Raw genomic sequence first — 18270 nt, 5'->3', positions numbered from 1 at the left:
GAAGACAAACTCGGCAGGCACCCCCCCGGAGTCGAAAGAGTTTCCCAGATACCGTTCGGCCAATCAACGACCGACCAATTGGGACCCAATGAAGGAATTCGACAGTGCATTGGAGCACGCGGCAGTGACCTCGGCGCCGAGATCACGCCCGAGTGGGCCTAAATCTAAAGAGTATTTTAATACGCGTTCGGTGTGGCTGAAAATAGCAGGGAAAACTTGATCAAATTATAATTTAAATCCTTTCAACATCGCCCCCATTTAGGACTCAATGATCCGCCATTCTATGCCAGATATAATCCAGCGAAAGGAAGTCGCTTGAGGGCTTCAAACGGGAATGTGTGTAATTTCATCAAAGTTTCATCCAGCCATATCAGTCGGCTGCGCTGATTAGAATTATGAGCTATTTGAACAGGGTGAAACTAAAAATGAGTGATTCGGGAGAGATTTCATCAGACACGAATCGTTGATGACAAAATGTAAGGAATTAGACGTTTCCCTGCATTACTCTACTACCCGTTATAGAAAAAGGACTTCCCTAACGATTTCATTGAATCTCACGTCATGCTTTCTTGATATTTCTTTCTCTGCATTTTGAATTGTGAAAATATAAAGAAAAATTCCTTTGGCAACTCCGCACTCTGAATCCAATTGTAATAACTAGGACATGACGCAAAGCAAGAGCGAAAAACACATAAATGAGGGAACAGGAAAAGTAATAGTTTAGAAGATAATTTGGGGAAAGGAGTTATTTAACAGAAGAATGTGATATTGAGTTTAATTAAAATAAAGGCACATAATGGGAAAAACTTCGCTTCATCCATTGCTATTAGTTAAATTTACGTGCGGGTCACTAGTGCATTGCGCTATTCGTTTGCGGGGTTGCTGCTGCTAAAGGTGCTACTCTCAGTAGTACCCAGCGTTGATGTAACCGACAAAAGTTATGAAATAAAGTTAACTTTCTCTCAAAACTAATGGTTAATGTTATTGCTTATTTGCGGTATAACATTTTTTATACTGGATTCATCGATAAAAAATATCGTCTCCAACTTGAAATATACGTGAGAAGTCAAATACACTCACCATTTTAAATATAACGTTCACTCCACGTTCCGTGAAAGTATTCATTTCGGCAATTCTAAGACAGCCCAGTTGAAAACAATAAAATGCCACCGACGAAAAAACATTAATGATGAAATAACTAGACTCTTCCTGAATGAATTACGGAAGGAGATCATCTGGATCTCATAAGATACTCGTAAATACGTACAGGGTTCCATGAAAAAACAAAGCAGCTTAAATGCCTTTACTAAACCAACCATGTCTTAGCAATAGTGAAAAACCAGCTCTATAAATTTAAAGGTCGAACTCAAAAAGAACCTTTGACTTTATTTCGAACTTTGTCTATTTTCCGAAATTATCAAAGTTTAAATAAACGACCTCCATTTACGTACTGTGTCTCCCTCGCCATGGCTAAGTCAGCTCGAAGGAAAATGATCATCAAGCGCACATATTTCTCCCGACACAAGACAAGCGAAGCGTTTTTCCCAGCAGCTAGGTTGGCGCGTGGGAGGGGAAGGCCTTATTTTACACCCATGGCCTCAGAGGTCATCCCGGGCGCCGTGGTGCTTTGTGTGTGGGGGCCTTCGAAAGGTTTTACGTACCGACCCTTCGCCCCTCCCGCGGGCGCCCTTGAATACGGACGACCTTCAATTCGATCCCACGAATCCTATCCACCACATTTGGTTGGATCGCAGGATGAAGGTCGACGGAGGACATCTATCCAGAAATTACGCAACCTCTGACTAATTCCATCCACTCGGCCCTAAACCAGGGGTCCACGATGAATCCGCGGGACAACGCTACAATAGAATACTCCCGCCCTTCCCACGCTGATGTTTTCCTCCTGGGTGACTCTATCACAGAGGCGGAGATGGGAGCTGCGGATACCACGGGGTTATCCTCCGATAGCACCAGATAACTGTTGGAGCCCGACAGCCGAGGAGCAAGGCAGGGTTGCCCATTATCACCGGTGCGGTGAAGGAAGATATTAAAGAGGCATGGGAAGAACTGGAGGTACGTGTATGAGTGAGAGTCGGAGGGGTATTCGTAAAATCAGTTAGATTTGCTGATGACCAAGCTTTAGTTTGTCAGTCAGCCAAGTGGTTGCAAGCATTGCTGAGTGAATCGGTAATTCCGTGCGATAGATATGGGATGAGAATTAATATAAATAAAACATAGGTTATACGAATTTCCAGAAAGACAAAGGCTAAGCTAAATATTAAAATAGGATTGCCAAAACAAGAGCAGTTTGCGTATCAGGGAAGTATTTGGACCAAAATGGTCAAAGTACGTAGAAGGGACGTAAGGAAAGGAATTGCGCTAGGCAAAGATGCTTTCACAAGGAGGAGGGGAGTAATGTCAGGGATGTTGGGTAAGGATGTTAAGAAAAGGCGCGCAAAAACTTTGATATGGAGCGTAGTTATGTACGGTGCGGAAACGTTTCCACTGAAGCAGGATAATAGACGTAGATTGGAGGCTTTTGAAATGTGGATGTGGAGAAGAATGGAGAAGGTGAAATGGACGCAAACGAAAAGAAATGAGGATGTGCTGGGTATGTTGAAACGGGAGGTGAGTGGATTGTTGGGAGAAATCATAAAGAGGTAGAAAAATGGATGAAAGGCGTATTGATCGGCAGTGAGATGTTGGAGACTGTAATAGAGGGGAGAATGTTGGGCAAACGAGGAAAGGGCAGGAATAGGGATAGGGGATAGGAATGTTGGGTGGGATGAAGGGAGGAGGGAAGGACGTAGTAGTGGTAGTAGTTATTAAGGCAGGCGACCGACAGCCGAGGTCATGTGCGCCATTAGGGATGGATGGAAAGGGGGGAAGGGTGGAGAGAGAAACCCAGCGTCGGCATAAACCTACTCTTAGCGAAAGGCGCAAAGGGGTAAAACAGTTAATCGTCCCATTCGAGGCACTTCGTACTCACTCAAAGTGATGCCAACATTCCACCTCAAGTGGGAATCGGGATACCACTGAAAAATAACAGTCGTCTCCAGGATTCGAACCCGATCTCTCTCGGTGGGAAGCCAGGGGTTTAGCCACCGCACCATCCCGATCTCGGGAGAAAGGAAGTACACGGAGATGAAGATGAGCTTGTTGAAGAATATAATGTAAGGTTGTGTTTCTCAGAAGAGACCAGGAAACTATTTGGTAGTTTGTGGCAATCCAACACCTTCATCAACTGGCAGATTACCAAAAGTAATAATATTAGAGGTGAAGGGGAATGACGAGTGGAAATCAGAAAATCAGGAGGGAGGAAATGCTGGAAAATCAGAAAGTTGAAAGGCGTCATAGAATAATGGGAATAGAAGGCATGGAGGAAAGAGAAATAAGGTGAAAAAGCTTTTCTTTGGATTTCAGGGAGGCAGGTAGGAAGCATGAATAAGTAAGGAAGGGAACATAAGAGAAGGTCCAGGCGAAACGAAATATACAATATCTGTTAAGGACAGTCCAAAACCTATCTTTAATTGTTAGGTTAATAAAGACGCCGATCTGGACGCGAAGTGGTAGAATGGGGAATTGAATGGAAAGATTTGATTCCAGCCATCGGAAGTTCTTCAATTTAGGGACGACCGGCAGGGGGTTCAAGCCCCATTTTCACACCCCTGCTAATCATCCCCCTCCATCACTCCCTCGCGTTGCCCCTCTTTCGAACTCTGGCGACGTGGAATTAAGAGTCCCCCTCCCAATTACCCGCCCCCCCGCCCTCTTACACGCGACAACGACGAACATCTCTCGGCATCGCGCCCGCATTCACCCCTTCCTCTCCCCCGGAGTCGAAATCATCTCGAGCGACGCACGAGCACCGGCCAATTGCCCACTGAGCCTTCCGAACCGCCGGCCAAGCCCCGAATAACCTCGGTCCATCGGGCGGGAGGCCCCACTCCCCTTCCCTCCTCACGAACGCGTCACTACCCCCGCGGTGCGGGAGAGCTAGCTGCCTCGCCGCGTCTTATTCTCGTCCCGGACACCCACGAGCGATTGAATATCTGCCGGAATCGACAGCGATTCCAATCAACTGGAGTTTTGGAAAACTTTTTTAAACGACTCAACATGTGCATCGCTCAACAAGGTCGGCACCTGGATGAAATAATTTTCAAAAAATCAAATGAAAAAAATGGCCTTGGATGTAGTTTTTAGAATTCAGAAATAAAAACCTTTTTTAATTATCTTCGTTGGTGTTTCTACAATTAACTAGTCAAATAGTGAGCCCATTCTGCCTCACCCTGTACATAAGAATGTATGTGTGTGTGCATATATATATATATATATATATATATATATAAATAAGAAAGCCGTTAATCGTGTTAGTTACACCATTTATAACTCAAGAACGGCCGAACCAATTTTCTCCATGCTAGGTGTTTTCGATACGACTCATTCCAGAATAGTAGGATAACCATTACAATATCGTAAAAGTATCGAATTGTAAAGTATCGTATCGTATCGTCGACTTAAACAATATTTGGTTTCTTGAATTCATCTCAGCGCAGAATAGCAGAATAACCATTAAAATATCGTAACATCGTATCATCGATTTTAATGATATTTGGATTTTCGGATTCATCTCAACCCAGAATGACAAAATGACCATTTAAATATTGGTAAATTATCGTATCGTAATATCGTATCGTAAAATGTCGTATCGTAACGCTTCATAGAGGGAATTTCACCGTCGGAATTGACTCGGTTCCTGGTGATCCGGATGTGCGTTCTATTGATGCTCTTCTTTTGCATCATTCTTCTCGGAAAGAGGACTAAATTTGTTGCGATGGTTTGTGGGGAAAGAAATTCCATGACAGTGTCTGACCGCAACCTCTCGACTAGAATAACATTCTGTAGCAGTTTGCGGGAATATTGATTCCTCGCCAGTGACCAACTACAGACACAAGCACCCAAACAAACCCAAAGTGGAATCCTTCACAGGGTTACAGGGACTCCGCTTATGATACCAGGATATATGAACACATTGAAAGTAACTTATTGTAAAATATCATATCGTATTGTTTCATTGAAGAAATTTCAGCATCGGAATCAGGGCGACGCGGTTCCTCATTAAAATATTGTAAAAGTATGGTATCATAATACTGTATGATAAAATATCGTATCGTAATATATTATCGTGATACTGTATCTTAAAATATCGTATCGCATCGCTACATTGAAGAAATTTCAACGTCGGAAGAAAGGCGACGCGCTTCCTGTCATTTGGGACCCGGCAATGGCTGAAGCAACTATTGCTGCATCTCCAAATCAGATACGCACATTATTTGTTATCATCCTTTCGAAATGTTACCCATCCAATCCACGTGACCTGTCAGAAGATATTTTACATCGGATTCGTGTAAGTTCAAGAAATCTCGGTATGGAGGAAAATGAGGAGATGCATAACCAGGCTTTGCTCTTGATTGAAGATATGTGTTACCTCATGAGCGGCAGTTTATTAGTGAATTTAGAATAGCTATACCAATTTCAATGATATTTCGTTTTTTGGATTCGTCTCAGTCCAGAATTGCAGAATAACTATTAAAATATCGTAGTAGTAATATATTAAAATATCGTATCAATGACTTTTTTGGTTTTAGCAATTTAATGACTGAGCATTGTAACAATATTAAAAACATGTGAGAATTGTTGATAATTCAACTCGAGTAAATTCGAGCTAATCCCAGCTCGAGTTGACCCGTCACTATAGTGTCTGTAAACAAATTACAGACAACAAGTAAACATTTAGGTTATCGGTCATTTTGTTTGTTTCATGTTATTATGCCGCAATGCAAAATATCTTACCTTTCCCAACAAACATGAAATGCAAATAGCCTTCCGAACATAATCACTTCAAGCGAATGAAACCCTACTGAACCCCTAACCGAAGGAAGTATATGATACATTAATGAAGGCAATTGATGATGAAAATGGTTTATCTTTATATAACATCCAATAAAATTGGAGCAGGTTTTCATCCCCCTTACACCCCCATCACCTTCTACATTTTCCCCACCCTTCTAACGCTGCCCCTCCAAACCCGTCCCTTCGGAATTCTCTCCCCACCTTTTTCTTCCATCCATCGCTCCAGCCCTCGTATTCCCTTCAGTTCTGTCCCTCCCTTCCTTGATAAAGGTAGTCAATACCACCGGAAATTCGAAAAATAGTGAATCTCTTTTTTGTATGTTTCTGTGTGTTTTTGTCTGTGTCCACTAGTGCTAAGTGTTATACATACTCACACCGCTTCCCACAATCAATCTTTTGACGACTGCTTCTCTGTTTCGGTGATTGAAATCCTTCCCATATCTGCGAGCATAATAGAGGTGAGAACCCGCGAGATGGCGCATATCTGGGTGGCCCAATCATTCAAACCGACCGGGCTGAACCAAGCCCACTGAATGCATCATATGGCTGCCTACATATCCCCCCCACCCCCTTGCTCATTTCCTATTGGTCCCTTTACCTCTCCTTCCCCCACCTCTCCCCCGCACATCCTCTCCGCTCTTCCCCGAGAACGCCATTCTGAAGACGACAGCCGTGCTGTCGAAAGGTCAAATAACAAATTGTGAGTGTCCTTTCTTTGTGTCTCTATATTCTAAAAATCTACATCTGTGTTTTTATATATTTATATATATATATATATATATATATATATATATATATATATAACGATTGAATGGAAAAGCTCACACGAGCGGCACAATAGAACACAAATAGAATAGCAACATTTAAAAGGACACTGACACGGTAAATAGATCTAGCTTTCGGCCCTCTCAGAGGCCTTCTTCAAGTGAGACTGAAAATATGCTGTTGCTGTGGAGAGGGGAAGGGGGTATGGGCGGGGAGGGGAGGTGTATAGGAAATGCTGGGAGGGAAATTAAAGATGGCGGTTTATGGTGGGAATTTTGAAAGAACGGAAAGTTAATATGTAGGCGGATTCACGAGTTCTCACCTCTATATTGGTGGCTGAATCAGGCAGGGATTCTAGGATGCTAAGAGCAAAACACTGGTCGAATGAAAGGTTGTGGGAATTGGCGTGTGAAGGGATAGGAAGAGAAGAGAGTGAGGCAGAATTTCTGGAGTACCGGTGATTATTCATTCGAATGGATAAGGGGGCAATGCATTCGCCTCTGTAAAAGGAAGTGCAATGTTTGCATGACAAAAGATAAATAATGTTTTTTGAGAGGCAATTAGCGCGGAAACGAGGTGAGGTGACAATGAGGGGATGTAGGGAGAGGGAAGTAGACCTAATAATAAGATAGGTTTTACATCGAGGGCGGTTGCAAGCAGGGTAAATATTAGGAAATTTTTCACGGAGGGGTGCCAACGGGTGGGTGGATCTCAGAAGGTTTTTGAGATTGGCGGGTCGTTTGTGTGCGATAGATGGGCATTGGGGTAGTAAGGATGAGGTCGCGTTATTGTCATGTAAAATTGGAAACAGTTCTTTAAGGAAGGTTTTCAGTCTGTGTGATCCGGGGGTGCAAAGGTTGAGTCCTGCGTCAGATGTGGGCTTGTTATTGTGTGGTGTGTGTGGTCGGGTGGAGCGGTGGATTTTATTTTGTAGTAACTTTTCTGGGTAACCGCGTTTGAGGAGTACAAGATGTAGATTGTGGAGGTATTTGTTGAGAGTGGCTGTGGTGTTGCAAATTCGGTGTCCGCGGATAGAGAGCGAGTTAGGAATCGAGCGTTTCGTGTGTTGAGGATCACATCTTGTGTGGTGTAGGTACTGCTGACGCTTAGTGGCTTTGATGTGTACTGAAGTAGTGAATTTGTTGTTTTGAAGTGAGATGTCTGTATCAAGAAGCCCAATGCCCAGCTATCGCACACAGACGACCCCCGATGTAAAACCTGTCTTCTTATTAGGTCTATTCCCCTCTCCCTACATCCCCTCATTGCCCCATCACCTCGTTTCAACTTTGACCAACAAAGTTAGGCATGGAAAAAGAATATGACGTAGAGAAAGACAGCTGAATTTCTGGTTCTTCCATGCAATTTGTTTTCTTTTCTAAAGTACGGGTGGTTTCGTAAAACCCCCCATCCCACGCCCTTGCGCCGGCATGCGGGGTATTAAGTAGATGTAGATGTAGAGAATTAATCTGGTCGGAAGACTTTGTGAGATCAGTGTTAGTTCTTATTCCGAAAAAGGTAAAGGCAAAGCAAGACAAATGATTACTTAAGGGATTATCAGTTTTGGTTTAGGAAGGGGAGAGGTGCGCGTGATGCCATTGCAGTAATACGATTATTAATCGAGAGGAATATAGAATACAACCAGGAGGTATTTGCCTGTTTCGTAAATTTCGAAAAAGCGTTTGATAGAGTGAATTGGGAGAAACTAATGAGTATATTGCAGAAAATAGGAATAGATTGGAGGGAAAGGAGGCTAATCCGCAACCTGTACATGTCTCAGACTGCTCAGGTGCGAGTGGGGAACGAGGAGTCTGGTTGGGCAGTGTTAGGAAGAGGTGTAAGGCAGGGTTGTCCATTATCACCGTTGCTGTTCAACCTGTATGCAGAGGAAATGATCATAGACGCATGGGAAGAGCTCGAGGTAGGAATGAAAGTGGGCGCGGAATTCGTAAAAACAGTTAGGTTTGCTGATGACCAAGCTTTAGTTTGTCAGTCAGCCAAGGGGCTGCAAGCATTGCTGAGTGAATTGGAAATTCAGTGCGACAGTTATGGGATGAGAATCAATATTAATAAAACAAAGGTTATGCGATTTTCTAGAAAGAAAAAGGCTAAGCTAAACATTAAAATAGGAGGGTAAAAACTAGAGCAGGTAGAAAAGTTTGCGTATCTCGGTAGTGTTTTGGACCAACATGGTCAAATTAGTAGGGACGTAAGGAGAAGAATTGCGCTAGGCAAAGAGGCTTTCACAAGGAGGAGGGAGGTGATGAGAGGGACTTTGAGTAAGGATGTTAAGAAAAGATTCGTAAAAACTTTGATATGGAGTGTAGCTATGTACGGCGCGGAAACGTGGTCATTGAAGCAGGAGGATAGCCGTAGACTGGAGACTTTTGAAATTTGGGTGTGGAGAAGAATGGAGAAGGTGAAATGGACAGAGAAGAAAACAAATGAGGAAGTACTTGGTATGGTGGGCGAAAAGAGGGGTTTGTTGGGAGCAATCCTATGGAGGCAGGAAAAGTGGCTGAAGGAGTATTGACCGGCAGCGGGATGTTGAAGACTGTAATTGAGGGGAGAATGTTAGGCAAACGAGGAAAGGGAAGGAACAGGATAGGAATGTTGGACGGGATGAAGGTAGAAAGAAAGTACTCCGAGCTGAAGAGGGACCTGCTGGAAAGTAGGATTTTGTGTTTTGCTAGGGGATACAAATTATCTAATTAGTAATTATGCCCATCCAAAAACCTACCTTAACCGGTAGATTACCTAATAAATAAATAAATAAATATGTATATATATATATATATATATATATATATATAATTATATGTGTGTGTATGTGCGTGTGTTTGTGTATGTGCGTGTGTGTGTGTATGTGCGTGTGCGTGTGTGCGTGTGTGTGTCTATGTGGGTCGCGGTGGTCCAGAAGTAGAGCGTTGGACTACTGACCGGAGGGCCCGGGTTCGATTCCTCTGTGAGCACCTGCAGCCTTACCCAAGCTATGCGATTTTTCGGGTATCAGAACTTCCTGGGAAACCATATTGGCACAGGGAAAGGGAGTGGCCCCCGTACCCTGGATGAGTGAATTTCACACGTCGTATAGGGGCTTAGTACTGGGTGAACTCTAGCACCACCTGCCAAACAGACCTTCGGGTTGATTACTGTGTTTATGGTTTATATATTTATAGTATATCCCTTGCTCGCCTCGCCCGCCGGGCAGTTTGATGCTTAAGCTGAACCACCTACTTCCCGCGACTTCCGGCTCTTAGAAGCGTGAGCGGTTTAAGTCCGGCACCCGGCCGCTTAAATAATTACAGCCGGGTGTCCCCCACCACCCCAGTCCGCCACCGCCACCCTTTTTCCCGTCCCACAGAGTGCGGGGGGGGGGGGGCAGACAGGTTTCCTTGTTCAACCTAGTGGAAGTTCATCTTCATGAAATGAAGAGTATCAGTAGTTTTTATGGGAGGCCAATGTGCCCATTTGCTCCATTAGGGATGGGAAAGGAATAGTGGAGACCCGGCTTCGGCATCAGCTTAATCATGTCGAAAGGCGCCAAGGGGTCCGCAGTTTAAAACCCCATCCGACGGAGGTCGCACTCACTCCAAGTGCTCTCCACAAAGCACCTCAAGTAGGGATCAGAATACCACTGAAAAAATTCTGGCGCCCCCGAGGGCCCTCTCGCTGGGAAGCCTGCACGTTAGCCACCGCCACCACTATCGCACCATCGCGATCCCATGATGAAACGAGGAGAACTGTGTATTTTACCAGTGGTCTTAATTTTGGATCTACTAGTTTCAACGCTTCGGCGTCATCATCAAGCAGGGAAAATATTGCCAGGTGGTCTCTTTCGGTGAAAGGACTTTTTTGATTCAATGAAATGAAGCAAAGAATCATGAGGGACATAAGGACGCTTAAGCGTCGAAACTACCAAAGTACCAAATAAATAACTGTGGAAAAATACAAAGCGTTCTTCATTTGATGCTTGGTTTAGTTATGATATCAAATCGTACGATGGAAGAATTATTTTATGTACCACCGCTTATGGAGTTTACCCCTCCGATTTCATTCGCCAAGTCGATTCTCGTGAAGTAATTTTGAGGCATCAATTCATTTCCTATTTATCAAATTAAATCAGAGCATAAACTACGACTTTCTAATAGTGTTAGTCCACGTTAATGATATTAGGCACCGACATCCTTTGCACTCAAGATGGATTCCAAATATTTTTCGTATATTTGAAAACGGGCTTCATCCAGACAGGAACCCCGATGCTTACTTTGTAATTGTATTTTTCCATGGCGCACCCTAACATGTCGCGTTTCTGAAAAGTCCGACTTGAATATATTTCTGTTGAATGCATCTTTTTAAATATTTTTAAATAGCACTCATAGGGGCTTATTTATTTTCAAGTAGTTTACGCATCAATTATTATCTAATGCAATGCAAGATTAACTGGTTAAGCTTGCATCACGGTAGGAATTTAACTAACGCTTATGGTCATTGAAACTCTGATATTCTGATTTTCAAAGGAGATCCACAAAGACTATATGCAATGTTTTTTTCATTAGCAATACCTAAATTACAATTTAAAAAAGAAAATGCTAGTCTCGTTTAGCACTGAAAATTATAAATATCTAATGACTTTCAGGGTGATATTATTGGCATGGCAAAATAAATTATCGGAAAACATACAAAAGCCCATTTCAATGTACAAATATTTATATTTTGCAAGTTGACTTCGTTAAACGTTAAAAATGAATGAATACGTGGCGACGTAAAAAGGTCCAAAAATTTTAAATAAATTAATGGAAGAATGTCAATATCTTTTACTGCTATCGATTTCCTGTTTGATGAATCAATCGCCAGTTTGTTTTCCGTCTGCTTAAGATGTATCACACACACGTCAAACTATCCCATGGATTATAAATTTAAAAAGTGAGATTACTTTTTGATAAGCAGCATTCTAATTAAGGCGCTTCATCAGTCTCTACATCCCGAACTCTCAGGTAACGTCCACCGACTGAGGCTGATGCAAAATTTAAAAAAAAACCATTCCAGTAATGAGGAAGCTACCGGCACAGACATAAAATGGAAGGCCGAAAGGGAGCTGTCTGCTGCGGCATGCATAAAACTTTCACTATATCTCTTACTTTTATCTCGAAGCGAAAATAAAAATTAATCCAGGGATATTGGTGCAAATTTCAACGAAAAAGATGGAAGTCGACTCGTCTTGGATTTGGATCAAAGGTCAAAGATCTCTCCTCATGTGTCGTTGCTTCTTTTGAGATGACATTAGCATAATAACGAAATCTAATTAAAGTAATAACCTATATGCTTGAGTGTATCGAACTGTTGGTTGGGATTCGTCCCAACCAACATATATATATATATATATATATATATATATATATATATATATATATATATATATATATATATATATATATATATATATATATATATATATATACACACCCCGTTCGTCCTCCGGCAGAGGGTTAATTAAGGGAGATCCTTTAAATAGAGAGCCTTTTTCCCATTTCCTTTCCACCTACGACCCCTCCCTCCTTCCGCTTTCTACTCAAGATGATGAGAAGTAATTCGCCCGCCATGTTGCATCGGTCGAAGGAAATATCAAAGATGAACTACACCTACGAGGGAAGGCCTTAAACTCTTATTAATTCTATTTTTTCCAGCAACGGCGAATCCTTTTGAAGGGAGATAAATCATGTCCACATTTTTAATGACTTTAGTTCTTCGATCCCTCGGAGACATTGCATTTGAGTGTTCCTGATTAAGGAGCCAACTAGATCGAGAGCTACTCTTTAGAGACTTAGACAATATCTCAGAATGGTGAAATAAATGGGGATTAACACTTAATATAGATAAATGCGCAGTTTTGAAATTTTGGAACCAAGGAAGCGAGGAACAGGATATAAACTACGAAATAGAGGGTTCAGTACTGAATGCGGCCGATCAAGTTAAATATTTGGGGGTTGTTCTAACACCACGCCTTTCATGGGGAGCACAGTTTGAGCGGAAGGACGTTCCTCCGCGTGAAGTGCGTTTTCCGACTTTGTAACATAGCACAATACGATTAGGCTCCACCATGACAATGCCCCCAGTCACACGTCCTTCATCGTTACACCACGTCTTTCATGGGGAGCACATATCAGGACAATATGCGGATCAGCTCTAAAGAAACTTGTCTTCATAAAACGGGTGGTGGGGAAATGTAATGAAAAAGTCAAAGAGAGGTGTTATTTTGCTCTAGTTAGACCTCATTTGGAATATGCAGCAAGTATATGGAATCCTTGGGAGAAAATTTGGCAAAAAGAATTAGATAAAGTCCAGAGAAAATCCGCTAGATTCGTTAAAAATTGTTATGATAAGAACACAAGTGTGACAGGTCTCTTAGGGGAATCAGGCTGGGAACCACTTGAAGTGCGGAGAGAACAAGCGAGGCTTAGACTTTTAGAAAGGTTCAGAACAAACGAGTTTAACTATGACACTGAAGGAATTCTAATGGCCCCACACTACTAAGGTAGACTAGACCATAAAGATAAACTAAGGGAGATAGATTCCAGTACAGATAGTTACAAATACTCATTCTTTCCCCCGAACAATCAGAAATCATAATAGTAAACCCAAGTCAGTTTGGAAATATTAAAAACATTGAATTTACAAGTCGGAGCAAAGTTAAACACTGCAAAGCTGTTAGGTATACTCTCAGGTGCATGTGTATGTAAGATGTAGTTTGAGTGTTTGCATGTGTGTGGGGTGTAAGTGTTCATGCATGAATGTATGTCATGTTTTTTTTGTGGATGTATGAATTTGTGATTCCAGTATGCGTTTTTTTTTCTTTTCTAAATGACGGCTGGTGTCCTAACACCCACCACCACACGCCCTTACGGCGGCTTGCGGGGTATTAAGTAGATGTAGATGTAGAGACCCCTCCACCTGAATTGACAAAACTCTCTCAGATTCGCAACGAGATCCTCGAGGTTTAATAAATCTTGACAATTTCCCCGATTCCCTGCCTGAGCCATGTTTCTGCAGTGTCAAGTAGAAAAGGCGGTTTTTTTCAAATCGAGAATTTTTCACCCATGTAGGTGTACTTGAATGTCGCGGAATCGAAGGAAGGGTGAAAAAGGAATCCAGAGCCATTCGCAGGACAATGTATTTGTTTTAGTTCTAATGCATTTGTGTGAAAATATTTCTTCAAGTTTTTTAGACGTGGTCCCTATATTGCTTACCACGTAAGTAAAACGGCTCACGGCCATGAGGTTGAAGAGGAGGGGAAGTTTAGGGGAATCAGTCACGTAAAAATAACTTTTTTATGGCGGAATTAATTTTAATCGCTGGCATTAATAACGTTCATTGAACGTTTCTCCTTATAGAGAAATGTTCAACATGAGGATTCAATAAAATTCATGGATTCCCTCGCCCTTAAGAGGGCGAGGGCCTAGATATACTTAAGAATTCACGGTAAAAATGTCGTTATATCGAGTGTTTTGCATATTTCAGCATTCATTGTGTAAGCTCAAATTTTGAAACAAAACAGTTACCTAGAGCTCTGCTCAGAGTATTGATTAGGTTGATTCCTTCTATTTTACATTGAATATCACCCTTTCCTCTTACATTAATCAAAACGGCTGTTGCTAAAAACTTGCTGGGATCGAAATCAAATCAAAATTCCTTATACCACCCACCCCCAGCCTTTTGCTGAAGTCGATAGAGAGGGAGTGGCCTCCTCTACCAAGCAGACACAACCAGCTTCCTCCATCACGTTCAGCTGATACACCCGATGTTTCTGCGCTTAATCATTGCTCCTCCGCCGACAAATTATGTTGACCACGCGGAAATTTACGTCGAATATGAAACTTTGCATCTGAATACTCCATGTCTGTAAGGGCTCCACGCCAGCAATATCTGCTGACATCCTAAGGCTTGAGTCCGTAGCAATCCCTTGCGACCGACACTTTGAAGCTTCCCATTCGAGCAGTTTGAACACCTCCCGCCTTATTCTCCTCCCTTCCCTCCTCCTCCTCCCAGACGCCTTCTCCGATGGATCACTTTCTACAGTTGCCCTCCTATTCCAGGAGGAACTATCGCCAAGTGAAGTACTCCACTTATACATTTGAAATGTACTGCAATCAACCAGGCACGTGCATTTCTGTGAGAGTTGATGTTGCTATTTGCTATATATTCTGGCCTTCCGGCACGATGATTCGAAATTTGTGCGAACTTTTTAAACTTTTCACTGGAGTCTCGTAAATCAGGCGTTCACCATCTTCATCGCCAATTACTGAGGTATCACTGCCTCACAGGAGAATTTTATACGGGTCAAACCATTAAATTAAGTTTTACAAACAACTATACACGCAGAGTAGCGTCTAAGATTCAATGACTACTGCGAGGATGAGAGAGGATCTGGAGGGGCCCCCTTAGCGCCTTTCCTTGTTAAGGGAGTAGACTAATCCCGACGCCGGATTTCCCTCTCCACCCTCCATTCTTTCCTTTCATCGCTAATGAAGGAAATGACCTCAGCTATCGATCGCCTACCCCAAACACTACAACTAGCTACGCGATTTGTTCACTAGGGACGAGTCTATTAATGAGTCTCTCCCAACCTTTCCTTGGGTCATTCCCTACCTCAAAGTTTACAATAGGGTGATGGCCCGTTTAGCATAAGAACTGATCGAAAAATAGTCATGGAAAATTAAAATACAAAAGATGTCTCAAATAAAAAAGGAGCATAGGTAGGACTGCTGCATTTTAAAATTTCTTCAAAAATAATAATTTTACCGAAAAGAGTCAATAATCAATGATAAGGCGACGAGGGGTAAATCATTTGCTGACGAAAGCTTAAACAATTTACCATATGATTGTACTTTCAAGTAATACTATTTTATTTGTGTTCTATTGAGCCGTCCAAATATTATACACACACACACACACATCAGCGAACAAGTACTCATTTGAATAGAAATAGATATGAGGAAAAATGAGTATATATATATATATATATATATATATATATATATAATATATACATATATATATATGCATATATAATATATGTATATATATATATATATATATATATATATATATATATAGATAGTATAAGTTGCTTTCTGAGTGACTTCCGTTACCAAATGTTGAGATCCCTTATCGTTCGTGAGAAAATAGCATTTTCAAGCCTCCCATTTATCTCTCTTATATTACGCCCTCGTTCTCTAATCATGTTGTGCGAGACGAAGGTTGTTTAAGGCTGAATACGCTGTATTATTTGCTCTGTGCAGAAATAGGTGAGGAGTAAACATTTCACCTATGGCCCGGCGAATTGAATATCACGCGCTCCTTAGTTGGCGCTCGTGACGGCCAACTCGGCCGAACACCCCCCGACAAACGCTTCGCTCGGCTCCTGTTCCTCCAACGGCTCGGCTCCGTGAGCCACCCTCCCCACGTCACCGCGCGGCGAATCTAAGTGAACCGGAGGAAGTGGACGGAGGTGGACGAAGGGGATGTGGGGTCGGGGGGGGGCTGATGAAGTGAAGACGCCTCCGGAGTTATCAAGGGCCGTAAAGGGTTATCCGAGGGGTGCAAAGGGCATGGAGGGTTGGTTGGTCGCACGGTGGGATGGGGAGAGGGCCGAGATTACCTGACCGCTTGATTTGTGATTTGGGGGTGCAGCCTGGAGGGGGGAGGCAATCTGCTAATGCAGTGAGGGACACGGGGGACGTGGGGAGGGGGTGGGGGTCCTCCTTTCCGCTCCACCCTCGTGGGAGAGAGAGCCATGAGTGCCATACGCAATCACCGGCGACTCAAGTGCGTACGGCGGGGTGCAAACCTGAGCGCGCTAATCGGCGGCCCACCCACCGCGGGCGGGCCGCCGCCTATGGGGTTCGACTCCTCACCGCAGTCCCGTCGACGGCTCCCCCACGAAGCGAACGCGGATGGGTGCTTAATTGGCGAAATTTAATTGAAAACCATTTCCGCGATTGGAATTAGACTTCAAATGAGTTTTCAAGAAGCTTTTCCGAGAAAAATTGTGTCCAGCTACACTGAGGGCATATGCAAGAAATGGGTGCACATTGAAATAAGAGGGATATAATGAATGGTCAGATGGAGTAACTCGGTGTGGAGTGTATGAGCAATCAAACAGGGGAAAGCCTTCCAATTAATGTCTCAAAGAAAACGATTGGGTGGCGATGAGGGAACGATCATCTCATTGCTTAATGCTAATCGATACATTGACGTCATTACTGACTTAGTTTTAAATATATTAACTTAATGCCAAAGCTTTTTCTCCACAAAGTACGAATTGAGGTCGGTGGAGTCATCCACATTTAGAAATGGATTATAATCAAATTTTAGGACAGCACCACCGTAAATTTATGTAAATCCATTCGAAGAACCGAATATGAGGTCACTGATTTTCAGTATTATTCAAACCGGAAATACAAATGTTGTAGAATATTAAATTTCACACCACCCTCTTGAACAGAAAATATCTAGTATCAACTAAGGCTCATTTGAAAGCGCAGTATTCAAAAAACGACAATGCTCATTTGATGAAACGTGTGCAGAGCAAAACTGAAATTTACATTTCACCAACCCGGTAAAAGGCTATTAACTGACCAGCGATTGCGGATAAACAGCATATATTATAGCATATTTTACTGGTATAAATACACAGATACAATTTCACCTTTATTATCCCAACAATAATCTGTGTATGAAACTTATCTAGACGAACATCATAGATTAGTCAGTCATCAATTAATTTTGGGCTAAAAGAGATCCCGATAAAGTATTTTAAATAAAATGAACTTATAAAAATAAATTCACTCACTCTGGCAAGCACCAACGAGCAGCACAATCAAACAAGCGAAGGAATTCATCGCCATTACCTGTATAAAAAAGAGAGAAACAGTAAATTAGCTTTCCATTCCCAAAAAGATTCGTACACCTGAAATCGAGAACATTTATTTATAAGGGCATTATTTTGGATGTTAATAAGCTTAAAAAGATGGAAATGCACAATGCAATGGCCAGGTACACATAATTTTAGCCAAGTTACTCAGAAATATAAAGGTATCATTTAAATTATATCAAGGTAAAGCACAGATTTCAGAAGTGTGATCAATTGGCAAAGGTTTCCGGGAGCGAATGCGGACTCTGATCACAATTTAGCACTCATGAAACGTAGCATTCGAGCCAAAACGATAAGGTAGGAGAGGCGGTAATATTCTTTTGCCAGAACTATCACCGACTATGAATCAGGTGTTCCCTTCTGTTCCAAGTTGTGCTTACACCTTATTCTGTAGCCACCAATTTCACCCTTCCTCTGCAAAACTTCCATATTCTGGCCCTACATCTTTCACCGTGTTTCCTTTATTCTATTTGTTCGTGGCCTAACTTTATTATACGGCTCATTGTACTTCCTCCTGCCTAACTTTGTTATTAGATTCTTTCATTTCTTTCCTCTCAACCATATCTCAAATCATCTAATCCCTGATCCATGGCTTCATTAAACGTTTCCCATTAACAGTTCCTATAGAGTAATTTGCGGCTTTCGATATCCCTTTCTTGATA

General features: G+C 42.3%; 1 protein-coding gene across 1 annotated transcript in view; it reads right to left on the bottom strand.

The window, feature by feature from the left end:
* nrm (neuromusculin) overlaps positions 1-17582 on the bottom strand; it is a 692888-nt gene extending 675306 nt beyond the window's left edge. Inside the window, exon 1 of the mRNA XM_071593903.1 lies at positions 17528-17582. Within this exon, the coding sequence (XP_071450004.1) occupies positions 17528-17582 (55 nt within the window). The remainder of the gene's footprint in view (positions 1-17527) is intronic.
* Between the last annotated feature and the right edge of the window lie 688 nt (positions 17583-18270).

Source organism: Hetaerina americana, unplaced genomic scaffold (genome assembly GCF_022747635.1).
Source record: "Hetaerina americana unplaced genomic scaffold, ioHetAmer1.1.p SCAF_6, whole genome shotgun sequence".
Lineage (NCBI taxonomy): Eukaryota > Metazoa > Arthropoda > Insecta > Odonata > Calopterygidae > Hetaerina > Hetaerina americana.
The sequence above is the reverse complement of the archived record's forward strand: the minus strand, read 5'-3'. Positions and strand labels throughout refer to the sequence as shown.